The sequence below is a fragment of the Falco cherrug genome, chromosome 9 (genome assembly GCF_023634085.1).
Source record: "Falco cherrug isolate bFalChe1 chromosome 9, bFalChe1.pri, whole genome shotgun sequence".
Classification (NCBI taxonomy): Eukaryota; Metazoa; Chordata; class Aves; order Falconiformes; family Falconidae; genus Falco; species Falco cherrug.
Window position 1 is genome coordinate 20,649,362 of NC_073705.1, and position 20,148 is coordinate 20,669,509.

Here is a 20,148-nt window from a genome sequence, read left to right on the forward strand (position 1 = left end):
TCTTTGGATATATTGGGAAGTGATTCTTATGCATGTTTTGGGGGGGGGAAACATCTAGAATATTTTCAAGTGCAAAGCAAATATAGCTGGATATTGATCTCTATTGCAAAGTGAATTGTCAGCATTTGATGGTTGGTCTTAAGATCTTTTTCATTTTAATAGTTGTGACAATCTTTATAAGTGATGAACGGTAAAAGTATGAAAATCTGGCTTCTAGGTGTGCTGTTGTCTTGGTGCTATTAATCAGATGTGACACTGAGCTGCTGTTTCAATGCCTGGCAGCGACTTGCGCCCTATCACCATAAACAAATGGATTTGATGTGATTTGTGCTCAACAAAATAACCAGAAATAGATGTGTGTTTGTGGAAAACTTTACTGGTTATATAGTTGTGTGTTTATACTGCAGTGTTTTGTCCAGAACTTAATTGAAAACAACTCAGTGTGGTTTGGGTGCCTTTCTACATAGAGAAAGATTATTATATATGTATACAAAACCTTGGTCTTTTTACAGCAGTTATTCAGAATAAGCTAGATATAAATCCTTGTCTCTTCCGACCTTGGTAACGTAGAATTTCAGAAGAAAAGTGATCTGTTTTTAGCAGGCAAAGGGTGGGATTGGGAGGTTGTATGCAACAGGAACTTCGTTTTGATTCAGATGGAACTTCTATTTAATCTCTGAAGAGCTGTTACGATGATGAATCATTTCACTACATCTGCTTTAGTTCCTTTGGGTTTAGCTAGTTCTGTGGGAATGCAGGAGCCTGAGCACTGATTGGGTCAAGCAGGATATTTATTATTCAGGCTTGTGCTTTGCTTTGATAGCCATCTAGCCATTAATGCTGATGAGAAATACAACAGTTGTCAAGAAGATGGTATGTTTATGCAGTGCAGAAATAAAAACACTGTTCATTTAAGTGCTGTGATATGTCAGATTGTAGAATTATGTTGGTTCTAGGTACATGTGGGGTCCCTGTTGGCTTTGACTGTGTTATTGATAAGAGTGTAATTTGTATTACCCAGAATTGTAATGGTTTATTTATAAGAGAATAGGGTTTTTTACTTCTTTTTTTCTGCACATTCTTGTGTAAGTAACTCTTTAAATATGTTGCATCTTTAATAAGTCGAATGACACTGCTTGATTTCCTCAACTTTGGTACAAAGCTTAATCTGATAATCTTGTTAAGGGTTGAGGATAGTGGAAGGGGTCAGCCCGGCTGTGGGGCTGTGGGAGAGCTGGGAAGCCCAGTGCTGTGCCTGGTGCTTTGGCCTCTCCTGGCACTGCTGGTGCTCCCTGGCCCTGCCCCTGCCTCTGGCAGCACTGACCTTTTCCTCAGAGCAAAGCTGCAGCAGGAATTCTGCTCCCATCCCAAACCCAGGGCTTTTGCTGAAGATTCCCAGGCAAGGATTTATGGAGCTGCTGCTCATTTCAGATGATTCACTGTACTCCAGATGTAGCTGCAGTTAGCATTGCTGTTGCTCTAAAGAAAACACTTCTGCTCCAGAATACAATCAGCCTATAAATAATACGCTTATTCTTTCCATCAGAAATAGAACTTTTAAGCCCTTTAAAATATGACTTTTAAGCCCATTAGGAGATCTAAGAGTTATGATTTATATGCATTAGAAAATAGTATTGCATATTTTATTTCCATGGAAACTAGCCTCTGTGATGGATGTTACCATAACTATAGTGGATAATAACTTTTCATAATTTTGTTTTAATGGCAATATACATGTCAATAATCAGATGGTTAATGCTGTTGGGTGTGATAGCCAAAACCGCCAGGCAGTCTCTTTGTGTGGAGAGGACCCTTTACCATTAATATTATTTCCATTATAAAGAACTTTTATCTGATAGTCCAGTATTTTGAATTTATTGCATGAAGATTAATAGTAGCTGGTTTATCACTATAAATTAGGTACTTCTAGGATAAATATAAATACTAGCTGGTTTAGAGGGTTTGCGTTTACTGTGTACATTTGAATGTCTTTCATCTTTTTTGCTTCCGTCTCAGAGATGAACAAAACCCTTGGCTGGCCTCTCTCATGTGCACATATTCATAGTGCATAAACTCTTTATGTTCTCATTAATCTCCTTTATCTGTAATTTGCATTGCAGTGATTCATAAAATTATACAAAGAAAACTGTTAACTGGGTAAACTTTTTATTGGTGTCACACATGGTATTATTTATAAACTTAATCTGTTCTGTGTAATACCCGATTTCAGTAACCTTATTTCAGTATTTACTGTTAGCCTACCTGAGTGTTTTTACAAAATACTTGTATGATAACCAAGTCATCCTTAAGCAATATTGGAGGAAGCCTTTCTTCTATCAAAGACATAAATGGTGATATAAGATTTGGAAGAAAAAAAAAAAATCAATCTTTTCTATATTTTCAGGGCCAAAGGAAATCGTCACAGTTGGGTTTAATAAAGGCTAAAAGGATGTCAGTGAATAAGAGCACTTAAAGAAGAGCTACATTGGTGTTTGTACTAAATTGTTCTCCAAAGAGGTCTGCGTAAAACCGAAGGTCTGCATTTTACCTGCTTCTGACACTTTGAAGTTAAATGCAGGTTTTCTGCTGCCTTGTTTGTCTAACTCCTCCATTCAGCTCCTGTAATTGCTGTTTAATAAGAATGCCTCAGCAATTCATGATGATTGCTAAACAGTTTACTTCTTGTGTGTCACATAACCTGTTTCACCATACAGTTGGAAGGTACACTTTTTTAGCAGTTGCTTAGTCAAAGAGTACCTGCAATGTCTCAGAAGTACTGAGGAAAAAACGATGTAGCTCCTTATTTTGTTCAGTAACTAGCTTGTTCTGGATTTTGCTGATGTCAAATGTTTTTAGTGCTCATCAAGCAGACATGCAGATGTTTGACTTTACTACCATGAATTGTCACATTTATTTCAGACAAATTGCGCATGATGATGAAATTAGACATGTGCATAACATTTGCAGTATTGTGGCATTAATGAATTATTACTTTATGATCTTGGTCCAATATGTAAGTCACTTCAGAATGAAATTACCATCATATTTTGTAACTGACATTTTTTGGTTTTTATAAGATGTCCTGTAGAACAGAAAACAATGAGGCTTACTAGCTTGGTGTATAAGACAACTAGTAAAAAAAATCTCAAGAAACTTATCCATAAATATGCTTCTTCCTAACACTTCAAAAACCCGAACAAACAAGCATGAAAACTGCAGCCTTCATCTGAGATAGTTGTGTCTCGCCATGCACAGACCACGAGTCACAGAGCTGGAAAAACTAACAGCAAAATGTCTACCATCCTACTTCCATTTTTTCACTGTTTTATTGTCATTAAAAATCTGTTGCTCCTAATATTCCACAAAAAGCAAAGCTGGTGACTATTCCAGACCTTACTAAGAAAGAAGAGGTAGCGAGTCCATTGTTTATAAGCCTCATTTCTTTCTGTGACCCATTTGCTTTACAGACTTTCTATTTAAACAATCAAATAGCATTATTGATGAAAGTGTAGACAGCACTTTAAAATTTTTTAAATTTTATTAGAGTGGCTGAAATGTGATATACCCATTAATGGGGAAACCTGCCCCTTAAAAACTGCTTTCAGTATAGCTTGGAAAAAAATCTGTTACGCTTAAAGATACTTGAAATGGACAAGAGGAGGTTAAAAATGGTGGAGAATAATAAAATCTTAGACACTCTCAAAGCAACCGATGGTGGTGCACACTGCAGTAGAGCACTGTAATATTGATATACCTGAAATAACTCAGCAGTACCAACTTATCTGTACTAAGATGTAGTGCTGTCTCAACATCAAACTCAGAATGGGCTAATTAATCTTGTGCTACTTTGACATCAGAATACAGACTAACCGGTTTAAAGTCATCATATACATTTTGATGTTTTAGTCACAGGAGAGTGTGAGAACTGATTACTTACTGGCGGTTTCCAGATGCCGGTAAATGTAACAAGTCTTTTGAAGGCAAAGGTGTTTCATGTGTGTGTTCGGGGCGGGGGGGGTGTGTGTGTTGGGTGGTTGGTTGTTTTGGGGTTTTATTGCTCTTAGCAAAGGCAAGAAGAAATGGGAAAGTGGTGTGTAGGTCATATGCATCATCTGCTGACTGAGAGAACAGTAACAACAATTTAAGAAAAAAAAAAAAAATTTTTCTGGAGCTGAGCTTTTCACAATTTAAAAAAGGTCTTTAAATGGTCCAGTGCTATTAGGACCGCAGGGTTTTTCCCCTAACATTGAGTGCTATCTTTTCTAGTGTTTGAACTTAAACTGGTCCTTTTGAAATGGCTATGTAATTCGTCTGCTTTAATCAGTGCTTGGAGCTCCCTTTGAGAAGTTAGTGGCAGTCACATGAAACTTGCAGAGATACTTTGTGATGGTGGCTGAACATGAGTCATTCCATTACATTAGAAGTGGGTAATTTTATAAAATCCCTTTGAAGGAAAAATGAGGAATCCACAAGCTAATAATTTAGTATCTGTTCAGTGACACCCAAAAAGGCACAACAGTGTAGCCAGTCCCATAAAGTTACATATAGTGTGAATGATCAGTAGTGCTATTGGTACCTGATTTGCCTGTTAAACATTGGTGTTTCAGTTGGTTATGTGTGCTCCAATCTGCAAACATTTTCAGCTTATATGATATGGAATGCAAAATATATATATATATTTATATATCAATGCTGTAATTGCAGGACTGACAATACTGAACAAAACTAAACAAGGTGATAAACATATTTTCTGATACTGCAGATACTTGTGCTGGAAAAATTGTTTGAATATTCATTCTCATATGACTTTGAGCGTTGGCTGAGTCCTTTGTTTTACTGATGAAGACTGTTTTCAAGACAGAGTGCATTATTCAGTTTTTTTGGTGTGAGAGGTGATCAATGTGAAAGGTTGACTTTTTTAGGGGACAACAGACTAGGCAAGTGAACAGCTGCTGAGGACAGCTGTGTGAGTACAGGAAAACCTCTACAGAGTCATGGGTTTTCAGAGCAGAGTAAGCTGCAGTGGAGGAAAGCAGAACACCAAAGCAAAAATCAAGTAATGAAAATTGTTTAAAAACTTGAAGGATCCGCCTTGTCCAGAAACCCACTGCAAACACTATGGTGAACACTGGGTAGAGGCATGGGATTAACTGTCAAACTAAGTGGTATAGGACAGTTGAAGAAAATGAGGTTATGTACTTAAATAAATTCCATAATATCCCTGTGGAGACAGATTTCTGATAAAACTTTCATATTTTTATAGTCACTGTAACTCAGTCCTGTTTGCCATGAAGTCTTATTTTTATTGGTGGTATCTACTTATGCTGTAAGCTCATTCTGTAGTTACTAGCTTGTCCTTTTTTTGGTTTTGTCTGTTAAATTTTTAACTGTTCTATCAAATTTCTTCTTCCAAGCAAAATGGGCAGAAGAATATCTTTTTTGGCAATTGCTCAGTTGTATACTGTAAAATGAATTGTGCGAGAACAATAATTTGGATATTCAGGATTGCTGTTTGACAAAAGATTTTATTTTTTTCATAAGCAGTAGATGATATTTTCCTTTTTAATTTCTTATTGAAATTTTATTCATATATATTTTAAAAAGGTCTAAATATATTTATATATTATGTTAGTTTGAAAAAACAAACACCCCACCCCCATTCTAGTATGTCTAGAACAAATACATGTTAATTCAACATATGTCTGGTACATTTGGGCAACATATTTAAGAAAATTGGGGAGGAAAACCAAATCGGCATGTTTTGAAATTAGCTGAATCAATGTAAACTTGGGAACGGGAGGAAAAAATTATGAAAATTTTCAATCGACTTTGTCGACTGAAAGGTGTATGTTTCTTTAGTATAGAGGAAGCATCACATAGCAAGGAAGTATGTGAATTATTGTTGTAGAAGTACTGATACAGGTTTTAGAACAGTAACGACTTTAAAGATTTAGCTTCAATTACAGAAACAATGAAAGTCAGATTTTTATTCAAGCTATCTTAGGAAATGCATTTTTAAAAAGTTTGAAAAATAATTCACAAATCGGTGAAATAAACTTCCAAGTTTGTAAATGTGTTTTCTGCTACATGTTGGTTTCTTGGAGTACAGTATTGCTTCTAGCTGTGATATATACTTATGTTTTCAGAATCAGTATATTATCTTTTGCATTAATTACCTTCAGTCTTTTTCTTAATAGTGGTTTGTAAGTAATGCTTGTTTCTGGTGGGGAGGAAAATAAATACTGAAGAGTCAATTTTCTATGTAGAGTTAACTTTATTACAGAGATTATTTACTTTCTTTATATAGTTTGTCACATGGTGTAGTCTAGTTACTCTGTTAAATATGAATGTAGCTTTTGATCTATTTTTCCTTTTTTAAAATCTTCTGTCAGCATGTTTTCACACATCTGAACTTGCTAAAGGAAATATAAAGATTAAGGAGATGAATGCACATGTCCAGTTTTAGGTAGCCAGCTCCTGAGTTTGTTCTTCTTGGGTCTGTATGTTTTTACAGTATATTTTAATGCATACTAACCAGGGAGTTGCTTGGGAAACCCAATCTGTTTGACAAGTTTTTGAACCAAATTTTTAGTGGATTTTTGTGCAACAGTGTGAGTATAAGAAGTAATAGTGAACGCCGTTTATAATCAGTACATTCTTTATTGCCTATTGAACTATTTAAGCATCCCAAGAATAAGGCTAGCTCTCAAATGCTCAGAAAACTTTCTTCTCTGTCCATTGGGAGTTTTCTCTATGCCTGAGAGAATTAAAGTGTTTTTGTCATCACAGACTGCTTGCTCAGGGTCTACATCAGACACTTTCCGTGCAAGATTGTTTTCCTGACAGTTTCCCCAGAATGCTTCCAGGGGTTATCCTGCCATGTGGACAGGAGGGCTGGAGGGTAGGGTGGAAAAGGCTCCTGCTGCTCTGGCCATGTAGTTTTGGGCTTCAGGGCTGTCACAAGGAGAAGAAAAACATCTACTCCTTTGTTAAAACATAGATGGAAATCCTCTCAGAACATTAAAAAAAATAATTCTTTTTTTCCTTTGAGTCTAATGTTACTAAGGAGTGTGTTGTAAGACTGGCGATACCTGTTTCTTTTCACTGTCTTTAGCCGGTATAAATAATCTGGCAATCATTTCACTGTGCAGGTCATATATGATGACTGTATAATAAATAATAAAGTTGAAAAAAGCAATAATGCTAAAGTCCATATTTTAAAGATATATGCCAACCCCCTTTTTTTAATAATGCAAATATCTGAGTCTTCAGAATAGAAGGAACTGCTTCCTAGTTTTGTACTTTAATGTTGGTGGGGTATTTTTTTATTGACATGAAATATTCCTTCCTTTCCTCTCAGCATGCAGAGTTGTCTAGGAGAACGTAATACTTTACAGGCACATTCATAGACATTATCTCTTATTTTTGCGTGAAACACATTAGACCATACCTAGCAAGAATACCTAAGATCCACTGTAGCAACCGTGACAGGTTGGAAAAAAAATTAAGTTTTTATCTACAGTACAGCATTGATGTGATGTCAGTTTGTGATACATAATAGCGTATTACACACCACTGATAGTGAATAAGAAATATTTTCAAGATACTATTTTTTAGTTGATGTAAAGTCAATGAAATAAGATTTCTTACATGTGCTTGGGTGATCAAGCTTTTCTTGGCATTTACTCAAAACTGACATGCTTACTAAACTCTAATAAAGCTTTATTGTGTTAATGCTTACAATAGTTAAGCAAATGTGGAATATTAGAGTAAAAATTAAGCTTTAAAAAAAAAATTTCCTTTTCAGTTCCTGAAAATAAGTGATTTGTTTAAAAAGGAAAAAAATTCTCATGCTCTAAATTATCATGCTGTGGCTTAATTCTGTGACTTTTTATTTTTGTATTCATCAAATAGTTTTTAAAGTGTTTAGCTGAATGATGTTGCACTGCTAGTAATAGGTTGTCATACATACTTTTACAGATGTTGTAATCTCCATATATATTAATGGACATTATTTATTATGTCTTCGCAAGTGTGACTAGAAATGCTGTATCTAACGTTAACTTCCATTGTAGTTACGAGACTACATTCTTACTTCTGTATTCAAAAATAACCGGACTTTTTAGGCATGGTTTTGGAAGAAAATGAGATGGCATCACATTTGTCTGTTGGCCATAAGAGGGATATTTATTATCCCTTTGCACTTGTAAATTCTTTCAAACTGATAATTTAATGAAGCATTTGAAGCCTAAAACTGTATCCTGTATTAACACTCACGTAAATATTTGGGCATTTAAATGATATTAGCAAGCTATAAACTTCTGAATGATCACTGTGTGGCTGTGAAGTTCAGTATCTGTGTGTTAAAAAAGCTTGGAAAAATTGATTTTCACTGATGTCTAACATCTGCTATGCCTTCAGAATGATGAGGCTGAGGTAAGGAAAGGCTGTAAGGCACAACATAATTTTCTGCTCCATTGTATTTGCAGAGCATGCTTCCAATATTGAACTGAAAGTAGTGATGGGGTTGTGCTCCGCAGTTTCTCATACACTGATGCATATAAATGAACTAAAGTTTGTACTGTGAAATCAATGCCTATAGACTTTGTCCTGGAAAAGTCAGGCATCCACAGCCTCACATCAAAATGTTTTATTAATTTGAAAGTCAATGGACATCTTGTGCCCTCTTCTTGGTGGTTTTTTTTTCTTCAATAATAAAACATTAAGGAAATGACTTTTCTTTTTTCCCAGGATAGCCATTCCTGCTCTGTTGCATCTTAGTCTCAACAAGTATTTCATAAATAATCTGAGGGTTGCTTACCTTTTTTTTTTTAAAAAGGTACATTTTCTAAGTTCAGTGACACAATTTAAATTTTTCAATATAAACTCTCTAAATGTATGCCTGTCACTAACAAGCAAGTAGTATCATTTGCTTTGTATTGCTTCTAATTTAATAACTACAAAGTGTTGCAGGAACTAGTAAAACAGAGCTATTAGGTCAAATTTAAATAAACTTGCTTTAATATGGTATAGCTAGTTGGTTAAAATTTCCCTTTCTCCTAGGTACAGCTGTTAATTTTTCTGCATTGCAGTGAGCTTCCTTAATAGTAAATGTCCTTTCATTATCAGCAGAGGTGGGTTTTTTTCTGTGTGATTTAGCTGATTTTTGTCCTTCTGATGTTTCGTGTTCTGGGACACCCTTGTCTCTTCACATTTATTATCAAGTTTCAATTTGAGGGAGAGGCAGAAAGGCATGAAGGAGCTGTGCTGGGTATATGAAGATGCTTGGGTTTGTGAAGGTACTTGTGGGGTGGGGGGTGTTTGAGAACTCGAAGCAGGGGTTACCTGCACTGCAGCTAGCCTGAGATATTGTGGGCTTACTTGATGAAACGTGGGAGCTGCCAGAAAGAAAAATCAAGGAAACTATTCATCTGCTTTGGGTTGATAAATAAAAACAGTTTACTTCGTGAGAAAGCTTGTGACTGTGCCAAAGTTAATAAAAAGTTGAGATGAACTTTGCTTGTTATGTTCAAAGGCGCTCCCCTTCCAAAAACAGCTTTCCATCAGATACTGCTAGAATATTGGAAGTCTCCATCAGTGAGTCATACGCGTTGTAATCTGCGGTTGGTGTCCCTGCATGGGAGCCAAATGTTCAGAGATACCTAAGTGTCTTTGGTCCCAGCTGTCCCTAGTTTCTTTTATGTGGTCTCACCCTGGGGGAGGAGGGAAGCCTGTAATGCTGGGAATCACCTCAGAGGTTTCTAGTCTTTTCCAGTAGAGAATATTTTCACTGTTAAGTCATCCACTGTTGAGATCTGCTCAGAGTCGTCCTTGGATTCAAAAGAAGCTCAAGAGGATGAGGGTTGGTACTGACAAACTCTGTAAGAAGGAGCTTTTGGTAACACTTTTTCCTTTTTATTGTCTAATTATGCCCTTCCCCATGTCTGCTCCTCATGGTTTGCCGTGATTGCAAGTACTAATAGTGGTTAGAGGTCATTGCTGCCTTTCTTCAGAACACTAGATGTTGTAGTACTAGCTCTTGTTTCCCTTCTGACATTCCCTTTCAAATAAGGCTTGTTGCATTCTGAAGGAAGGGTCTTTCAAAACTTTATCACTTGTTTGTGCCACTGTTTGAATGGATGAGAAAATATTGGACTGTAAAAAAGAAAAAAAAATTTGCATGTAACTCCTGTAAAAGTGTTACAAAGGCCAGTGTCCCTCTGAAGTTGGATGTTTTTCTGATCTGCACAAAGACTTGATTGCAGAGGAGTTCTCATGCAAACAAACTTACAGCAATGTTTCTTCTGCAATGATGCAAAACTAACAGACTGTCCATCTTGGATGAGCCATGACTTTAAAACGTATTATCTTATAAATTAACTCCAGTTCTCGGCATTAAGATCCAGAACTAATATGTCAACAAAATAGATGTGTCCATAAAGGAGTATAATTAAATGTCCAGAACAACTTAGTGTTAAGAGGAAAATTATTCTGTTTTGGATTTTTTTCCCTCCATCATTCTGTCTAAGCATCCATTTCTTTCCTGAAATTCTATCACTAAAGAGCTTTAAATTTCAGTGGACTAACAAAAATAAGGGCAAAAAATAGTTATAGCTTGCTTTTCAGTCTTTTGTGTGGTTCATGTTTGCTGGTGTTCCTTAAGTGGAAGTTTAACTTTCTGATCTTCATTAGGATAGCTTACATAGTCATTTAGAGTAAGATTTTCAAAGGAGCCATCATAAGAAAAGATATTTGATTACTTAGACTCTGTGGCAAATCTCAGAAATAGTGATCGCCTTGTTATTTGATAATAATATGCAGAGCTACATAGCATAGGGGAGTGATTTCTGGAAGGAGCTTTTGTTGGAGGTTTGTATGCCGGCACAGCAAATTAATGTCACTTGTAGTTTTTTGACAGTTAAAATGTTCAACTAGTGTTGTTTGAAATTCTAGTAATTGTTCACGTTGTTTCTTTGCAGCACATGCAACATTTGTGAATTGCTAACTTAAAGCCATATTATATATAAGGACTAAAGCAGAAGAGTAATTCTTTTCTTTAGAAAATGTTTCTCTCTTCTTCTGCAGGTATTTCTGATACGTAATTAAATTTTAAAAAAAACCTCTTAAGAGTTAAGAAACAAAGAAAAAGTATGAGAGTTTCATTGGTGTAAATGGGAAAGGCCTTAATTAAAAGCAACAGGGGAAAAAAAAAAGGCAAAAACCCTACCACAGTTGTTTCTGCAGGGAACTACTTGTTTGTTTGTATAGAAGAACCTTGAAACTTGGAACTGCAATTAAGCTTACATTTTTGTAAATGTCATTTTGTGTTGTCATATACATTACTGGATATTCACAATAGATGTTAACAAAGTTTGATAGAAAATTATCTTTAAGTGACTGCGAGAAATGCAGAAAATTATTGACAAAGCTTGGAAAGTTAATTCAAGTCTGCTCCTTCAAACTCAATACTGTACTGAAGCAAATTGTTGCATACTGTAGCGTTTTTATTTCTACAAAGAACTGAACAATTAATACAAAACCCAAGATGTGCTGCTATTAAGACTATAGGAAAGGAGTGAAAGCCATGCAGCCAATGAGAGTCATGTACTGAAGCTCAGTAATCCACTTCATCTGTGGAAAGCCATTGTACAAAATTAAGCAAACTAACACATCCTCAGAAGAGAAGGATCAACTGCAGACAGTTCAAACATTGACAATTGAATAGCAACAAAGTAAATGCAGAAGGATGGACGAGAAGACTGTCTACCAAAACCCAGTAAATTGAAACCAAATAGAAAATTTCCTGTGGAGGTTTTCTACAAACAATGTCTGTCTCTGTTCTTAGGAATCAAAAAAAGCGAATTACATATTTGTCCTTGGAGCTGAAACATAGACTATGAGTTCCCCTTTCAAACAGACACAACATGCATTGGTGGAATGATTGTAGACGATCATTTGAAACAGTATAGAAAGAATGTGCTTTAGGGGAAAAAAAGGTATATTTTTAAATTCATAAAGGACAGTCTTCATTAAGATAAAAGTTCTCAAATATTTCAGATACTAAGGTATGTAAACAATTGACTACTACCTAGATATAATTTGGAAGTCCCCATTGAAGAATATAAGACATCTGTGCGTGCATGTGGGATGAAACTTTACTGCAGAGATTGCACCTAAGTAATTATCTTTTTAAGGATATCTGGGATTGTGTTAAGTCTTATCTTTTATTTATCTTGCAGCATAAATATGAGAAAAGGGTTCTGAGTCTTTGAAGAAACATCTTAGGCTATTGTTAATTTAGATTTATTCTAAATATGCTTTAGCAATGTAGAAGTACATAAGTTTTCTTACTCCAAACACATTCTTGTATAGACGACTGAAGAGCTACTTGCAGAACACAAACGTGGTATATTCAAAGTGATACTTAGATTGAAGGTACAGTGCTCTATAATAACTTCTTCCCAATAAAACCGATGATGAGGTTGTGTTTAGATGTAGCTCTGTTGGGACTGGCGCTTTTTGTGAAGATGAGCCATGTGTTGCCTTTCTTGCTGATTTGTATTTGCGTAGGTTATCTCGGTATGTTACTAATTATATATAAACTATTGAATAGATGTGTACACATACACACTTGTGGCTTTTTTTATTATTTTGCTGACAGTTTCTTGCACTGCTCTCTAGTTTTGGCATATTTGGCTCTTCAGCACTGGTGACATTTGGTTCCATGTTTCTCCAAAGGTGTAAACTGGATTAGCAGGCAGTTAATCTATGACGTGAATATCTGCTTAATGAAGTCACTGGATGTCCTAATGTAATTAAAAAAATAATATCAGTTGTATAATTTCATTTAAATGACCATTAGTAACCATTAGTAACCATGAATCCTTGCAGTCTGCTTAATCAACATACTCCTAACGTCTTTCTCTCCAGGCAGAACTAGTGAAAGGCAATCTGCAAAGTGTTGGGCTCACGCTCCGCCTTGTACAGTCCAAGGAAGAAGATGCAGGGCATGTTGTCATTGCAACTGTGACTCCAAACTCACCTGCTGCAGCTGCTGATCTACAGAGGGGAGACAGACTTCTAGCCATTGGCAGTGAGTAATATGTCAGCTTTCAAAATAAGTGTTGTCTTGCAAAGTGGGAGGACGTGTCTGCATATGGTTCAACTAGACTGCCTTTCTCAACAAGTACGGTTATGCTTGGCAGTCATAAAAATTAACGCATGTATTTATGGCCATTTAACGATATAATGCACTTGATTAATTTCCTTGCAGTTTATTTACTCTTTGCTAGGTAAATTCAAAATGAAGTTGAATAAACATTTGAATATAAATATATTCTAACTGACAGTGATCCTGTGAGGTTCTCTACTTAGTCTCTTCCAGTGATGTTATAAAATGTGCTTAGTTTACAAAGAAAATCATAGAATTGTACACCTTACGCCTGCATACTCAGCTTTGAACCTTAAAAGTACTAAACAGAGTATGGAACAAGTAGCATAAACATATTTTTGACTTAGAGTAGTTGTCTGAAATGTCAAGATGACCCAAGAAGACCTGATGAGCATTTGATAGTATTCTTATACTTGTAGTATAAATTTTTGTTAGCTCTGACATGTAGGAGCCTTAAGTATTATTTAGAAATCAATTCTACAGTTCTTACAATTTGTCCAAAGTTCTCAAATATAACTGGCAGATAAGTGCTCTGTTGAAACAGTTACCCTTGACTTTTGTGGAGGAGGGCACTGTGGTTTTTTTGTTGTGGGTTTTTTGGTTGTTTGGTTGTTTTTTTTATAATAAAGATTCTGTTGAAATCCCTGGGCATTATGAATTGGATTGATACCAGTTTATATTCTACAATTTTAAACTAGACCATCTCCAGGTAATAGCTTGAATACTTCTAGTTTATATGGACCCTGTCGCCAACAGAGAACTAGATCATAATCTAAACCATGATCAGAAACTGATACTGAAAATCTTACTGCTATAAACTTGAGAATTGGAGGGGACCTACAGAATGTGGCAATGGACTGAAGGACAAGTAAACCATTAGCAAGAAAAGTGGCTGGTCAACTTAGTGGAAGAAGCAGATAGGAACCTGTTAATAATTAAGAAATAACGCTATGTTTTCCAGTGGATGTTGTGTGACTAAAAACATTATGAAGTAGGAATCATAAGTAGTGTAGTTTAAAGTTGTTGGGGGTTGTGTACTGTCCAGGGATTTATAAAGACCAAAAAGGAGTTGGAATATCACTGTATATTAATAAAAATTTAGAAATAAGTATAGGTACCACTGATAAAATAGAATGTAAACTGAAATCATGCTAGGGGGGGAAAATGGTAGAAGAAATTATGTTAGGGTTATATTGTGAAATTTGGATATTCTCCATCATGTAGTCGGTAGAAAAAGAAATGCAGAGAGCTGCATAATTCTGAGCTATATATGGTATCCCAGATATCCCTGCATGTGACAGCATACATGTCTTCTCCAAACATTAACCATATAAATAAGAGATAAATAAATGTTATATTTGGTTCTTCTGTCATTAATACGCTATAGCAGAATTACTGTGGTAAAATACTATGAAGATAGAACTTTATACATTTACGACATGAACTGCTTAAACTCCCTGCTAGCACAGTTGTATTAATTGGTGGGTGTTTGGTTTTTTGTTTGTTTTTTTTTCAAGTTTTTGCCTGAGAGGTTTTACAGAGCAGAGCTTAACCACTATAATGAGTTATTGTGATTAGGTACCGCCCAAAATCCCCATTGCATTGCACCAGTGATTTAAAAGGGTTTTGACTTGCGTTGAACAGGCAATTGGTGATTCCTCTAGAACAAGAGATTATTTTTACCTGACACCCTACATGACTTTATTTGGATTATGTGCTCATTAAAGATATTTTAGCTTGCGCGTAATTTGTTGAATCTTACCATAGGCTGGAAATACTGTCAAATGGCTCTGAAAGTTCTGATGAGAAAGGTGATTGAGTTCACTGTTCAGCCACACTGAGAATGTAGCGTCATGCCTATATTTTATTAACGTATTGGAACTATTTTGTTTGTTAGCTTGCTTCTGTTTTAATTAAAACTATGTTTAAAGAGATGTCTCTCTTTTGAATAATTTGTTAAATGCCTGCCACTAAGTCCAAAGTTACAGTAAGACCAAAGTTAAAAAAGTTAGCATGTAACATCAACATTATTCTATAAGATTACAGCATTAATAACAAACAGCAAACTGGAGTATTTATGTTAGTATCTTTTCCAGCTCCTGAAGTGATATATTTGTATGAATAAAATGGAAAGGGTCCATCTGTTACATTTCAATTAAGCTTTTCTGTCATAATTGACTTCCTCTGCTAGTGAGCAACAACAGTATTGCCACTATTAAAGAGCTAAACATGTTTGTTGACTATTTTTGACCATTTAGGTTGTTATCATAATTAAAATTTAACAACTTTGTCCTTTTTTTTTTTTATTAGGTGTTAAAATCACATCAACTGTCCAGGTGCTGAAGCTTATTAGACAGGCTGGGGACAGAGTTTTAGTCTTCTATGAAAGGCCCGTTGGGTACAACCAGCATGGTTCAGCACTGCAGGATGGGTTTGGACAATTGGAAGACACTGCTTTCTTGACACAGCCAGAAGATGACCAAGCTAGTTTATCAGCTGATGTTGATAACAGAGATTTTGATTCAGAATTTGAGGACTTAGCTTGCGAATCACCTGACCAAAAGGAAGATCTGCCAACAACTCAGTCTCCCAAACGTTCAGTAGTAATACTTGCTGCTAAACCCCTTGGAACTATATCTCCGATTCTGAATCGAAAGCTACATTTAGGAAGTTATCAGACAACATCAAAAACACAACAAAAAGATGGAGCTAAAGTGGCAACACCCAAAGCTATTGAGAGTTCAGATGCATCGCAGCAATTGGGTAAACAATCACAAGGATCTGGTACGAAGCCTCCTGTGCCACCTAGGCCACAAAGTAAGCCTGTTTTAACTACTAGTGAAACTCAGAATCTGTTAGAAACTGGAGGTGTGTCTTCTGAAAAACCAGAGAGGCCGCCTCCACCTACAAATAATGGAGAAAAATGTACAGAGAAGGTAATAAAGAATAACGATCAAATAGAAGATCCAGCGGTATCAAAAGTAATAACAGCACCAAAACAAGATACATTAAAAGATGGACTTTCAGAAAATACACGTAGTTACAAAGATAGTGGAGATGATCATCAAACATGGGAATCGCCAGAAATTCCTTACAAAGTCCGGCAAGGTCGATGGCCAAGGACGAGAACATCCTCCTGTCTATTTGAAGTAGAAGGATACCATAAGTACCTTAATGTTGCACTGTGGTGCAGAGACCCTTTTAAAGCAGGTGGGTTTATCTGCTTAGGATATGTAAGCATAAAACTTGAAGAAATTGCTTTAGATTGTATAGCTACATCCTCAATGGAATATATTAGAACATTTAAACTGGATGCTCCTGCACCTAAAGCAGCAGTCACCAGAACAGCATTGCGGAATTTGACAACCCATAAGGGATTCAATGAAAAATTTTGTTATGGCGATGTAACTTTACACTTCAAATATTTAAAAGAAGGTGAAATAGATGATTCAAATCTTCTCCTGGAGAAAGAAAAGGAATGTCACTTGGAAGAGGAAGCTCGTGCACTTCAGAAAGAGGATCCTTACTTGGGACAGGTTGTTTTTACAGAGAACAAGCATAATTTTCAAGACACTCAGTTTCAGAATCCAACTTGGTGTGATTACTGCAAAAAGAAAGTATGGACTAAAGCGGCTTCGCAGTGCATGCTCTGCGCTTACGTTTGCCATAAAAAATGTCAAGAAAAATGTCTAACTGAGACGCCCTTTTGTGTGGGAGCTGAAAAGCGACTTGATCGAACTGCGGGAGGTTGTAGAGCAGAAGGGCAGGAAGCTCCCCAAGCTGCATCCTCTCGTGTGGATTCAGAATCTAAATCTGGTAACAGAACTACAGGTTTGACCAGGCATATCATCAATACAAGCACCCGTTTGTTAAACCTTCGTCAAGTCCCCAAAGCTCGCCTCTCTGAGCAAGGAACAGAGGTGGTAGAACCTTCGCCAAAGCACACACCAAACACTTCGGATAATGAAAGCAGTGATACTGAAATCAGTGGGCCCAGCAGTCCTTCAAAACGTGCAGCAGGTACTGGGATAAAACTGGTCCGAAAAGAGGGTGGTCTAGATGACAGTGTCTTCATTGCTGTTAAAGAAATTGGACGTGATCTTTACAGAAGTTTACCCACAGAGGAGCGTTTTCAGAAATTAGAATTTATGTTGGATAAGCTGCAGAACGAAATAGACCAGGAGCTGGAAAATAACAATTCACTGGTTAAAGAAGAAAAGGAGACAACCGATGCAAGGAAAAAAGCCTTGATTTCTGCTGCACTGGCTAAGTCGGGTGAAAGACTGCAGGCCCTTACACTGCTGATGATCCACTACAGGGCAGGCATTGAGGACATAGAGTCTTTGGAGAGCATGTCATTAGAGCGGCAGGCCAAAAGGGTGACTAAAGATTCGGAGGAACCCAGTACAGCAGAAGAAATGGATAATGAAGATGTCAGTCTGATGGAGGCTCCAACATTCAACATCATATCAGAAGAACCAGTTGATCCACCTCTATCAGCAGACTGATATTTACATGTTTAGTCTTTGCAGGAATGGGCTAAAAGAATACTTTGCACTTAATTAAAAACACACAAAAATTAAATTAGAACACTGGCATAACGTGTCCTGCTTCTCCACAGTTACTTGCCTGTGTAAGAGTACAGGTAATAATGGTTCTTCTCCAGCTACAGCACCATCATTTTGTTAAACAGGCTGGTTAAAACTACATTTTGGGGTTTATATTGGAAATTTATTTTTAATAACTTATTTTTATTTTTTCTAATTATGTAACCTTACCATTTCACATTAATGTGTGTGGTGTCCAATGGATTACTTGCCCCCCTACCCTCCCCGGATTGTTTGGGGTTGTTTCTTTTTTGAGCTAGTGTTTTCAACAGGAAACTGGCAAGATTTTCAAAATGTGTAGTTTCCATTGTATGATGAAAAAACTATAAGCTTGTTGCATGCCTAAGCTGATGACTGACACAGAAGTCACTGAGGGACCAGGCTTTAAAATGTTGATCACAGTTTTATTGTATGTCTTCTAAGTAGTTGCATTTTTTTTTTTTTTCGGCCAAACATATCATGAAAGCAAACAAAAGGTCTTTTGTTTTGTCTGTTATTAATATTTACTGAAGTGAACGTTGCGTATCATTTGTTTTCCATGTTTTTGTTAAATACAAGAACTTTTCATAGTCTGTAATTAACATAAAATATAGTAATGCTATCCTAAAAAAAATCTTCCTTAGAACTTTGGGCTATTGTATCCTGATTGGGTAATATTAGATATCAAAATACATACCAGTATCTTGTGATAATTTAATTGGGAATATCTTTGAGGTAAGAGGCTGGTTGCCTTCCAGAACAAAATTCTATGTTTAAGTATTGTTGTATTATCTGATAACCTGATAGAGGAAGATTGTTCTTCACAAGAGTTGGAGGTTTCATTGCATTCTATGAAAAAGCATGTAATGATGGTTTAAGTAATTTTTAAAAAATGAATTAATATTTTGCTGCTGACTATCATTTCAGAAAGCTTAAGGTACAAAACACTTTACAAAATAAGTAAACGTGTTCTCTCAGCTGTTCTCAGTAATCATATAGTGGTAAGTTACATCCAGCTTCTCAGCCAGAAGAGACAGTCGGAGCAGAAGGATCACCTTTGTCAGAAAAATATCCTGGAGTGTATATAACATGTTTTATTTGAGTCAAAATAAGTGAGTCCAGTAGAGATGAGGAAGAATTTCAGCCAGCAGCTTTTGAAAAGAACAATCTGGTTTTGTGCTATGTGTTAACTGTGAATCTTAGCATTGCGTGGCTAAGGCTGTTGTTATTTATTTCCCTGTAAACATGTCTTTGTTTCATCTTCTGTGTATTGAAATGCCATATAAAATATCATCTTTGGTTTAGGTACTGTGTTAGGTACTGGTATCATCATCACTGGTAGTAGAAAAAAAAATACGCTTTTGGAAATGGAGTTGAATCTAAGATGGTAAAATAACGCCTTTAAATTTTCAGGCAGTCTGTAATGGACCTCTCCGTTAGATTTGCTTCTCAGTTTATTTTTGTGATGGGCAAAATTAAGAAGCAGTGGCTTTCACAGATGGAAATGCATACTTGTAACTTCTAAACAAAACGGTTACTTCCGCTCTTGCAACTACTTGCACTTTTTTGTGAGTTCTGGGCAGTTGATACTTACTTAGCTGATGTATGGAAAACACTATCCATGCTACGATAGGCATGTGACACACTTCTGAAATTAAGCTTCAGCAAATAATCGCACAAAATTAGCTTCCCTTATTGACTAAAAGTTATTTAACCTGTACTTGCTTGAGATGTATATTAAGACTTGCCCACTCCATTTTCTTGGTGGCTTACCATTGGTGGTGATCTGCGTTCAATCTCCATCAGTGTTTGCTCTTAGGGACTACTATAGAGATTTTCAAACATAGCCAAGTACTTCACTTAAACCCTGGTACACGTGAAGGAGCTGTGAGAACAATGCAAATACCGATTTCAAAAACACATCCATGGTTTTAAATTGACTTGCATAATATAGCGGGTAAGAAAAGCTGGATACAGTTTTCCTCATATAGTATTGCTAATGATGATTGTAAGAGAGAAATTAAACGTAGTGCAATATTTTTAAATATACCGAATGGGAAAAGGGCAAAACAGTTGTATTTTAGTGATAAGAAGGAAAACATAAATTCCTATCTGGCATTAATTATAATAAACGGTGAATCTCGAGGGGAAAATTGTAATAGTACATTCCTGATGTAATCTGTGCTTCATGCTTGACTGTAAATAGCTGAAAATAAAGAATACCACAGAAAACAAGAATATCTGGACTTAATGATATCTGAATAGGTGGCAGCTACACACATTTGCAGAAGATCTGCCAAATATGATTTTGTTGGCTATTATTTTATCATGAGAATAAGCTTTAATAAAATAGTTTTGCTAAATTATCAACTTCTTTGCATTGTGTTAATA

At 36.1% G+C, this 20,148-nt stretch overlaps 1 protein-coding gene across 1 annotated transcript in view; it reads left to right on the plus strand.

The window, feature by feature from the left end:
• Positions 1-20,127, plus strand: part of PDZD8 (PDZ domain containing 8) — a 59,442-nt gene extending 39,315 nt beyond the window's left edge. Inside the window, exons 4-5 of the mRNA XM_005443897.4 lie at positions 12,931-13,093; positions 15,482-20,127. Coding sequence (XP_005443954.2) covers positions 12,931-13,093; positions 15,482-17,679 — 2,361 coding nt within the window. The 3' untranslated portion in view covers positions 17,680-20,127. The remainder of the gene's footprint in view (positions 1-12,930; positions 13,094-15,481) is intronic.
• The last annotated feature ends 21 nt before the right edge of the window (positions 20,128-20,148 follow it).